The sequence below is a fragment of the Diospyros lotus genome, unplaced genomic scaffold, assembly GCF_014633365.1.
Source record: "Diospyros lotus cultivar Yz01 unplaced genomic scaffold, ASM1463336v1 superscaf1, whole genome shotgun sequence".
Lineage (NCBI taxonomy): Eukaryota > Viridiplantae > Streptophyta > Magnoliopsida > Ericales > Ebenaceae > Diospyros > Diospyros lotus.
The window spans coordinates 4,182,819-4,194,297 of NW_026267104.1; the positions used below are offsets into that span (position 1 = coordinate 4,182,819).

Below are 11,479 nucleotides of genomic sequence, written 5' to 3' on the forward strand. Positions count from 1 at the left end.
CAAACCCCATTGCAGCCACTAGAACTTGGCTACCTTTTGATGGAAGAGGGGTTGATGCAGAAACCTCACTAGGTGATGGATCTTCAGCCATTGAAGATGAGTTCCTTTATACATTGAACTCTATTTTATTGGATGCCACAAGATCTTGTGGCTCTGATACCATGTAGAAATTTGGTGGAGAAGATAAGAACTACCGTGCCTTTTCTCCATTACCTCTGAAAATATAAATATACAAGTCTCCTATGTACATAAGACTTCTTTTACTCATTCTTCTCCTAATTTACAGCACTAGATTACAACAGAACTTAACTAATTTACAGCTAGAATAACTTGGGATAACTTGGGTGAATTATCCTTATTTATAAGTGTTTGAATAGCTGGAATAATTATCTCCTAGCTTCTCTATCTCCTTGAAGCCTCATCATTGTAAGCCTGATCTTCCAACACATATCTTATTCCCAATGAGTTCTGATGTTGAACAGTAGAAACATAGCAGAAAGTTGAGGGAAGCAAAGAAAATCTTTAAGAAGAGAAGGAGACCACAGAGAGAAGAGAGAGACAGAGAGAGAGAGCCATCAATTGTATTCAATATTAATCAAAAGCATTGTTTCTAATTATGTCATATATTTATAGGATGAAATCATATCATAATTACCCTAGCTATAATTATCCTAACAAAATGCCATAAAAATCTTAAATCTAAATTCCAAAATCAAGTCAAACCTAAATCTTTATGAAGCATTAAATTTAGTAATCCTAATTTCTCTTCAAGTTCTGTTTTGGCTATTTACGTTAGATATGACAATTGATGTCTGGCTTCTCATGATATTGCTACAGGTTTCAAGGTTGCTTGCTGCTATTTTTGTAGTTTCTGCTTCATCTGATCTTTTATCTTTTTCATTTGGTCCTTGCAATGCCCTCTCTTCAAGTCATTGGGCATCATATTTCCATCAAGCTTCAGTTGGTACGCATCTTAACCATCAGCTATATTCAAGTATCACAGGCAAGCAAAAAATTCTCAAGGCTACGAATGCTGAGGTATGCTTTGTCTTTAATACCAACTACTCCATCTAGCTGTTTTTCAAGGCACTAAGACTTTTATTTAACTGACTTATGTATTTAATTTTGCAGCCCCAATACTTTTTATTATTTGCATTCTCTTTTTGATTGTGCAAGATATGTACTTGCGTGTTAAGAAAGTGTAAGCATAAAAGAAGGCTTCTCCAGCATCTATGCTATTTTTGTTTATTTTAGTCTCATGTATAATGCATAACTAAAAGGAAAAAGAGAATCCTTCAAAGTCATATCTACCGTTATGATCTTATATGTCTTCCTTGATCCACCAGAGAAAGCATATTCAACTCTGTTTGTACTGAGCAACCTTGCACCAAGACCCACTTCCATGTACAACTAATTTGAATCATCCCTTACTATTTCTATTTGCAGCTTTCTTACTTTTTGCTTACCGCGGATCACAATTCCAGTAGATACTCCTGGATCCAACATGATAGAAAATAGAATGCATAAGGTTGAGCAATTGCCTTATCATATGGTTACCCCATACACCACATTCTTTCCCCATTCAATTATAGCTAGCTTCAGAACTGACCCTTGTTCTTCCTCTGTCTCAGTGTTATTCACTCTCCCTGTGTATCAAAATCAATATTTTTTCCACTTGAAGTTATAATGATCACTTGTTTGCCCTGTGACTTGTAACTTTAAATTGTTTGCATGCCCTTTTGCCATTTTTAATTTTTCCAATTTTATCACTCAGGTTGCTGGCCTAACTGGCTCAATTCCAACTGCTTCAGAACCACTCAACTCACTCAGGTTTTGGCTGTGTTCTGAAATTTTGAAATTGGTTCAATCACCTATATATTTTTGAAGGTGCTTTGGATTTAATGTCTTCGCTTCTTCCTTGCTTCAGGCTTGCGCCAAAATCTCTCCAAGATCTTGAAGAACATGTGTTAAGATTCTTTCTGCATCTTCCTCATACTACAATCATCAGTCTTAGTTTGCTTGGTGGTGCTCTGGCTAGTTTCTTGACAGAACTGCTTGATTATCCTTCTTGTACTCATGCCTGGATCCTATTATCTCGTTTAAATGCAAATAATCAGCCTGTTGTTGCACTTCTTCCCGTGGATTCAATTTTAGAAGGTAAACTCTCTTGCATAAAGACTTCAACATTCTGTATTATTATTTTGAAGGTAGAACTTACTAAAATTAATTGGACAATGTGCTCAGAAGATTCTGATGATGACACAAATTATAGCCATGGGATCCCAAATAAAGACTATAAGCTTGTTAAGCATTGGCATTGCCCTTGGGGCTTTACTGTGGTTGATGGAGTAGCTCCAGTCTTTAGAATTATATTGGAGGAGAATTACATTTCATCTTCAACACATCCATCAGAAGATACAAAGCAGAATAGATCATCATGGTGGATGCAACGAAAGAGTCTTGATCGACGCCTTGGAAAATTTTTGAGGTAATGTGTTTCCTCAAAATCCTTTATATTCTTTCAATTTTTTGCGTAGGCTCCCAGAGACTGTATCCAAATGGGATTTATTTCTTTTTCAATATTTAGTTTCTGTCTTAAAATCTGGATGAAGTGTTAAGACTTTTAAGTTGTAACTAATTGATAGAGGCTCATATTTCCTTCTGTAGAATAGTTTTAAGGTCATCAAATAAAATGGTTTTGCTACCATGTAATGATAGTTTTGTGAATGATATATTGGCTGGTAGTAACGCATTTTTTTTGTCATTATGACTCAGGGATTTGGAAGATTCATGGTTTGGACCTTGGAAATACTTGCTTCTAGGGGAGTTGAGTGATTTTAAGAACAGTGAATCTGTACAAAAGAAGCTCATGCATCTTCTGAAAGTCAAGTGTAAAATGGATATGCATGAGAGTCTGCTTAAAGTTATTCTAGAAGGAGCTAAGCATGCAAGTATAGAAGCAGAATTTGTTTTGCCACTAATTCTGAACAATGGTTGTTTCATTGGTGGATCGGGATGTTGCAATCAAAAGAGGCAGGGAACTTTTTCTGATACAGGAGATGGCATTGAGACCTTGTACAGGAAGGCATTGGAATTCATAATTGAAGCAGTTCATGAAGTTGAAGAGGAAGATTGTTCAAACAGAGCACCAGTAATTCTGGTGTTAGACCTTGAAGTGCAGGTTGGTCTTCGGTTTGGGTTCCCCTCTCTCCTCTTTTCTAGATTTAGATGTTCAACTAATGAGAAGTGTTTTCAGATTATTTTTTTGGTTGAAATTGAACTCTCTCTTAAAGTTCAGCATTTTGAAGTAGGTGATCAGTGGTTCTGAGGTGGATCACATGGGTGTTTTTTGCTTTTATTCTTTTTTAGTCTTCATATTTTTAGTTGGAAATTCTGTGCTTGAATTTACAGGAGATTCAACACCCCTCTCAGGCCTTGCATCTCATGCAAAACAATAAAAAAACCTAGCACAGCAGCTTCTATTTTTATTTGTACTTCAGTTTTCCCACTTTAGCATTCTTTCATCCAGAGCAGCTGATTGACTGATTAATATCTACAGATGCTTCCATGGGAGAATCTTCCTGTACTAAGGAACCAGGAGGTTTACCGCATGCCTTCTATTGGCAGCATTTTTGCAACGCTTAGTAGATGCTGCCATTTCCAGGAGAAAGTTGGCAGAAAGTCTATTCTGTTTCCATCAATAGATCCGCTGGATGCATTTTATTTGTTGAATCCCAGTGGGGATCTCAGCAGCACACAGGCTAAATTTGAGGATTGGTTTAGAGATCAAAACCTAGAGGTAATTCCCCTGGATTGATTTTTCTCAGAAATCTATAGGAAGAATCATTGCTTATTATACTCGTTCAAGCATTTATTTGCTATTTTCTTAAATATTTGCCTATATTTTTTCTCTCCATTCAATTGTTTGTTGGGGTTGGGAGTTTGTTTCATATTAACATATGCCTTTTAATTCTCTTGGCATGATATTTTACTGATTCCTGTACAGGGGAAAGCAGGAACAGCACCCCAAACAGAAGAATTGGCTGTAGCCTTGAGAAGTCATGACCTCTTTATTTATTTTGGCCACGGAAGCGGTATTCTTCATATAAATTGTTTCCATGATTGTTTTTCTATTTGTACCTTGTTAATGTTCTGTTTCTATATTTTAAACTATTATGCGCTGATTGATCAGTATAGAAAACTGTTTCTGGTGCTATTACATACTGTCTTCATCTTTGTTACAGTAAATGCTATTTAGATCATATACTTTCTCTATACATGATTCAGGTGCACAATACATTCCCGGGCATGAAATTGAGAAGCTTGAAAATTGTGCTGCTACTCTCCTCATGGGCTGCAGCAGTGGTTCTCTAACCCTAAGAGGCAGTTGCACTCCAAAAGGTGCTCCCTTATGCTATCTGCTAGCTGGGTCTCCTGTCATAGTTGCTAATTTGTGGGATGTCACAGATAAGGACATTGATCGATTTGGCAAGGCTATGCTTGATTCTTGGTTAAGAGAAAGAACTACTGCTTCCATGGGTTGTATTCAATGCAATTCAGTTGAAGAAAAGCTGAAGTCCTTGCACATAACTGATACTAAAGGAAATACTAAGAAGAAAGTCTCTAGAAAAAAATTGCCCAAAGACATAAAGATCACCCATAACGATTGCTGCACCCACAGGAACATGATTGGCTCTTTCATGAGTCAAGCTCGTGAAGCTTGCATGCTCCCTTTCTTAATAGGGGCATCACCTGTATGTTATGGTGTTCCAACAGGAATTAGCAGAAAGAAAGATTTATAACAGTGATGATACTCGTGTATCTTATAATTTGTTTAGGAACTTCACACTGTTGCTTGCGGCGTCCAGTTACAGGAAGATTACATACTGAAGACCTGCTAATGTTCAGAAAATCTCATTTCTAGATGGCTGTGTTATGCTGCTAAAGGGTAACATACGCAGCTTACCTTCCTGAGATCATCAATTGAGTTCAACATTTACAATGCGTAGACAACATATTGACAGAAAGCTAATGAGATCTCTTCCAACTTGCTTCTAGCAATGGCAGCATCTAGCAAGTGGAGGAAATGCTGACAAGTGAAGATATGCTGTACAATTCCTGGTTCCTCATTACTGGAAGACTTCCTTGGAAGCATCTGTACGTATTAATCTGTCAACCAGAGACATGCTCAAAGGAAGAAATCATGCCAAATTGTTGAAACAAAAGATTTTGGACAAGGCTTTATCCTACATTCTATTCATGAATCTTTTGTATTTCAACTTAAGACTAGAGACATGCTTGCTAGTTCGGAAAAAAACTTTAGGTGAATTTGGTATACGATTTTGTCACGGTAAGTTTTAGGATTGTACATAGAGGAAATACAACTCATCATCTCATTGGATGGGTATATTTGTGGCAAAAATAACACAGATCGTGAATTGCCCAGTACCCAATGAAAAGAAGCATCCCATTCCCTCGTAGCGTATGCAAATGGAAGATTCATTTTTGTCATAATGGTCAGTGGTAATGAAAACTAATGTTTGTGATCAGGCCATTGGAACTTGATTATGAAGCTAAGTCGAGCTATTAGGTTGTACGATGATGCACTGCCAAGGCCTGATGACAGATTGGTCTTTATTGGCAATAGTATGGTCATGAAAGGTGTGTTTGTGACAGCTGCTGGATTGATTTGCAACCTAATTGACTATCAACAGACAGAAAAAGGCTCAATTAGGACCCATCAACAGATAGACATCAATGTGTTATCTTAGTAGGGTTGCAAATGAATTAAGTTCTTTACAAATAGTTTGGTGTTCGTTTAGACAAAAACTAGTTCGATTTTGCTTGTTAAGGTAAATGAATAGAGTTTGAATTTAATTTTAAAATTTGATTTATAAATAAGTCGAGATTGAGTTTAATAAAATTCGCAAATATGTTTGATTAAATTCATGAATATTAATAAACTTAATTAAAAATTTATAAATATATTATAATTATAAGTTTACGAGTAACTTGTTAATATTATTTATAAATACATTAATATTTTATGTATACTTTTAATGTTATTAGATTTTAAATTATTATAATAATATAATTAAATTAAATATGTTTAAAATTATTATATATATTAATTTAATCATTTAACATAAAATAATATATATAATAAAATAAAATAATAAATTAAATTTAAGTTAAATAACAAATTTTAACTGATAATAGGATAAAGACTGGATGTGTTGTTGTAACAAATTTTAATAAGATTAAATTCATGTCAACTTCATACTCGAGTTTAAAAATTAACTCATGAGTCAAAACTAAACTTTAACTTTATATTTTAATAAAGTCACAATTATTAATCACAAATGTAAATAACAACTAACTTGACGAAAAAAACATCAACTTTTCTCTTTGATAGGCCAATGGCATCGTTGACAATCAACTCTAGTTATGGCTTCTACAATCATTTAATTGGCCTAGAGAATTTTCTAAGTTCCATTAATTAATTTTAATAATTTGATTCACATCAATCTACCATATGCTAAGATGGTGCAACACCTAGTTCAACCACTTTCAAGATATGTGCAGTGGGATTTGATGCTTCATCACTATGAAAAACAAAGCTAGGTTACTGCAGATAAATACAACATAAATTTTAAAAAGGGTGCAATTTGGTACGCGCAGATAAAATACACAGAAGAAGAGAAAAGCAAAAGGAAAGCCAAAAGATGGAGGTGGACATGATGCTCCTATTCTAAATTTCCAAGTCATTTGTCTTTCTGGGTTTAGACCATTCTCTAATGTGGCATTTTTTTTTTTACGATGCCTTTGCTGGTTCATCTGCAGGTATATCATCTTCATCGTGGTAGATGTTCTCAGCCATCTGCCAGATCTGAAGTATATTATCTTCAGCCACGCTGGCAATAACCCAATCTTCACAGGGGTTCCATGAGAAATCTGAAATTTTACTTGTGTGCCCACCATGAATGAATAGCAACTCCGGCGGGCCATCTTCAGCATCCTCTGGTGTCTGTTCCTCGTCGATCCTGGATAAGAAAGAAAATATGGTAATTCCTTGCATAGTATCAGGCACATTAATCAGAACGGTGTCTAATGAGATGATCTGGAAGACCACCACCAAAATGACGCTAAAATGGGAAGGACGCCATCCGAGGGGATGCTGATCCCCAGGCATGCAGTTCAAACTGCTAGTTACAGTGTAATGGTGGAAGCCTAGACCTTTGTGAGTAAAAGTAAGTTAACATTGAAGCTTTCCCCCCAGCCAGATCAAATATGTAAAGTTATTTTGACTGTTTACTTCGTTTCCTGGAAATCTCAAGGAAAGCCACTTAATTACAACAACAAAAACCAGCTGTTGGGTCGAGTGTTAAGCCAAGAACTTGCATGGGAAGAGGTGTGCGTCTAATTTGTGGTTGGAAATCACAAGTGTTTTGTCCTTGATTTGATTTACTTATCTTCACCCCAAAAAGTATTATCTAAATCAGAAAACAAAAAAAAAAGGAAATTTTAATAACAATAACAGGTACTTGTCATTCAAGGCCAACCTGCTAAGATCCCACACCATAAGCCTCCTCCCAAGACAACAAGAAGCCAGGATAGTCTCATTCTTGGGGTTCCATCCAACTTGGAAAACCTCCTCCCTGTAGAAAGGCAACAAAATTTTTGTTCCTTCAAAAATGCTCACACAGACAAACACTTTAAGAAATCTCACCAGCTATAACAAATACAATCTATTGGAATCTGCAAGAGTTTGATAGGGCGCGGATCTAGTAAATTAAAAAGCTGAGGAAAGAACTCTCACTTGTGACAATCAAATGTATGAAGAGAAGTGGAAATCTTGCGGAGATCAAATAACTTCACAGTTTTATCTGTAGACCCCGTTGCCACAACCCATTCATTGAAGGGGTTGAAAGCTAAGCAGTTAACCTACAGAAATCATGGGGGAAAATTAATTCTCCTATGCAGACAGTAGTAATCTCATATCACCTCACAGCAGCAGAGAACAGAGAGTTTAATTGATTACTGGTACTAGAAGCAAGAAAAACATGCAGTCTAATACAAGGGAGGGATAAATGATCTCAACCATTTAAAATTTAACGAAATTGCATTAACAACAAATGCAAAATAAGTCAATATACAAAAAAGCTATTGTGAGCTTAAGGAAATAAAAGTAGTGTCATTTCAGATATTCACTCAATGAGGTGAAAAAATCCAGTGAACTTTACAAGGAAAAAGCAACAGGTTCTGGCCAATCAAACCAACTAGATATGATACACAAGCCTAATGTTAAAAAACGCTAGATTTAGTGACCACTTGCCGCTGAAAAGAAGACAATCTGATCCCCAAATGTGTCGGCAACAAGGAGCTCAAAGTAAACCAGAAATGAGACAAAGGCCCAGAAATGAGACAAAGGAAACTACTAAATAGCTAGCAAGTCAAGTCTCTCATTTTGCATTTTGTGACTTTAGTTTATCCATCTTGACCAAAGTTTTGCATTATCAATTTTTATATTTATTGAAACTACTCAAACAGCTACTAACACAACTGATCTAGTAATTTACAACCATTTGGTTCACATCACAATAATGATAATATGCTAATAGGAATTTACAGCAAACTGTGCAGAATCAGAACAAATGCAATCATATTCTCTTAAGTTGTTCTTTTGAAAAAAACAAAAAAAGACACAATATTATATTACACAAAGTTGTTTTAATTCTTACAATGTTAGAACGTAAGAACTATTAGGACAAGTACTTGGCTTTCTGATTATTGGGATAGCTAGTAGATGCTATCTATTACAGCATAGACCATTATTGTTCTAGATTATAGTTTTACTAGATTTTACTCCCTACTTATACATTATGCATATACACATTGTTTTTTTCCTTTAGATGATGTCATGGGAGCAAGCATTTTTTTTCCTTGCAATTCACTAAAACTCATCTATGTTATATCATAGACAAGATATTGTAATGAATTAATTTTATCCTTGTTATTTTGAGTTAATGGATATAAAACCGAAATGAATTGCCTTGACTTGTTATTTGAGAAAAAGTAGATTGTCTTGGAATGGACCTAGAGATAACAACAGACAAAACGATTCAGAGATATTCCATCTAACTCTAACTGCAACTATAATTTACTCTGAATTTTTACCAAGTTAAATATGGATTAGGGATCAGATAGCCCCCCTTGCATCTGATCTAACTTATCTTATGCAACCATGAGAACAACTTTATAATCTTCTAATGCAATGGTTAGCTTAGTCAAATATTAACCCCTTAAAAAGATCATGCAGAGATAAAAGATAGAACCACAGGCACATCTAATCTAAAGCAATAAATTCTGAACTTTAAATATGTACCTCACTTTGATGAGCAATTACTGACTGGATTGGCTTGCTGACAGATGGTGTCCTGAGATCCCATATATGCAGATATTGGTCATCCCCAACTGAGCCAAATAAATATTCATGCCTCAGATGCCACGCTACATCTTCTACAACACCTTCATGAACCTGGTTCAGTGAACACATAAATGGTAGCTCACTAGATATAATCTGCAGTATTCTACTTTACATATGTGAGTACCATGGTTCCTTTGATATTCAGAAGAAAACAGAACAACCATTGGCTTTATATCACCATAACAGCTTAACCAACTGTCATCAAATCAGGTTTTTTAACTTGCAGAAATACATTGATTCATTAGATGTTTCGGTTCTTGTAGCTTCCAAAAATGCTATATAGAGCACATCATGTGCTCAAACATGCTTGAGGAAACTAGACAGTGTAAAGCATATAGCACGCCTGACATGAACAGTGAAAATACCTTAAATATTTGCATAGCATCTAGGGCCTTATTCTTAGGAGTAGCATTGATGTCCCACAAGCAAATTTGGGCATCATCAGAACCACTTAATAAGTGACCCTGCTTGAACTGACTCCATGATAGACCATATCCTTCAGTACTATGGCCTCTCAACCTCAAGTCAGGATTGCATGCACCGTCTAGAGGAGGCTTTGATGGATGTTTACTATAATCAAAAACATAAACCTCAGCACTGACAGTCTTGGTGGCAATAATAAATGGATTTTGTGGCATGTAACGAGCCCGGTTAACTTCTCCATCATGGTTTATTTGCTGGATTATTTGAACCTGCAAGAGGAATGTACCATTACAATTCAAAAGCCTTCATATCCTATCAGTAATAACAAAAAGAATTCCATAGCTGGAAACAACTAAACTGAAGATGAACTTGCATAAAATACATGTCTACAAGATTGAATAATATCTTTAGGCATTATTTGGTGCACAGACTGAAGGATTCCCATTTCAATTAACAATTTGAAAGCAATCAATTTATTAAATGATATTAATTATAAGGCAAACTGTATGTCAAAATTGGACTAGGAGATCATTTCTAAACTAATGAGATATTAAACAAATTTAATTTATACAAACAAAGCTCACAGAAGCTGGTCCAATCCAAATTTTCAGTTAAACCAGAAGGACCCTCCATATTCTCCGTTCCTCTTACTCTTTCACCAAAAAGACTGTACTTAAAAGGAACAGCGACAAACAGACAACAGAGGAACAAACAAACAGAGGGGAAAAAATGTATTTTCTGCGTTGTAATAAGCGCATATTTAATTGTTCGCTTACTTTCCAGTTTCAGACAACAGAGCTTGCAGAAAAATAAACATTCAACACTCCAAGTTCCACCTTCTAAGCGCTAACGTGGAACTAAGTCACCATTTGAACCCCAAAATTGACACAAGTAAGCCCTAAAAACCTCGAATTCTTAAATTACCACTGCAAACAGCTAAATAATACCTTGCCGTTGGCGCAACCGAATCCGCCGAAATCAGAGCGATCGTCGTCGTAGTGGCGAGCATCGTTCTCGGCATCTTCGAGCGGCAGCTGGACCTGCGCAAGCATGAGGTAGTTCGGCTCGTTCTCGGAAGTATGCGTCCCCAAAATCATCTTCTGTACAGAGTAGTCCTTCCCGGGAGGCTCTTCGCGGTCGGGAAGCCACTCGACGGTGAGGGAAGGCCACTCTAGGGCATGAGTGATGACCAGATCGTACAAAAAGGGCGTGTTCTTCTTCCAGATCTTGTACTCCTCGTTTATCAGCCTCTCCTCTATTTCGCCCCTCATCTCGTCCTCGTCCTTCCCCATTGCTTCCTTCTGCAACCAATCGCGACGAAGAAGATGAAGACGATGGAGATGATTATCAGCGTTCCAACTTTCTCGCTCTAGATTTTGTCGCGCGAGAGGTTTTGGAGGGAAGAATTTTGCAGTGGAGATATGTTTCTTGCAGAGAGAGAGAGAGAGAGAGAGAGAGGAAGGGGGAGGGCTTTATAGATGGGGAGAGGGTAAAGCGGGGAGAACATGAATTGACATGGGCCGGGCTTCGTTATTTGGGCCTATAGGCCCGGCCCAGTAACACCACCAC

General features: G+C 36.5%; 2 protein-coding genes across 5 annotated transcripts in view; one reads left to right on the forward strand and one right to left on the reverse strand.

Moving 5' to 3' along the window:
* The window catches only part of LOC127793184 (separase), a 44,551-nt gene extending 39,008 nt beyond the window's left edge, over nt 1-5,543 (forward strand). For 3 of the 4 annotated variants that reach the window (XM_052323976.1, XM_052323978.1, XM_052323980.1), the window contains 8 exons: nt 838-1,038; nt 1,775-1,830; nt 1,928-2,157; nt 2,245-2,488; nt 2,776-3,181; nt 3,560-3,799; nt 4,007-4,094; nt 4,288-5,543. In XM_052323976.1, the coding sequence (XP_052179936.1) occupies nt 838-1,038; nt 1,775-1,830; nt 1,928-2,157; nt 2,245-2,488; nt 2,776-3,181; nt 3,560-3,799; nt 4,007-4,094; nt 4,288-4,802 (1,980 nt within the window). In that variant the 3' untranslated portion in view covers nt 4,803-5,543. The remainder of the gene's footprint in view (nt 1-837; nt 1,039-1,774; nt 1,831-1,927; nt 2,158-2,244; nt 2,489-2,775; nt 3,182-3,559; nt 3,800-4,006; nt 4,095-4,287) is intronic. The other variant, XM_052323979.1, reaches the window with a different exon arrangement.
* A 1,082-nt stretch (nt 5,544-6,625) lies between these two features.
* Nucleotides 6,626-11,360, reverse strand: LOC127793252 (WD-40 repeat-containing protein MSI1). Its single transcript, XM_052324088.1, has 6 exons — nt 10,858-11,360; nt 9,853-10,179; nt 9,386-9,538; nt 7,820-7,944; nt 7,563-7,658; nt 6,626-7,043 (listed from the first exon to the last, which is right to left on the reverse strand). Exons 1-6 carry the CDS (start codon nt 11,200-11,202, stop codon nt 6,815-6,817), a joined length of 1,275 nt encoding a protein of 424 aa, XP_052180048.1. The 5' UTR covers nt 11,203-11,360; the 3' UTR covers nt 6,626-6,814.
* Nucleotides 11,361-11,479: the final 119 nt, after the last annotated feature.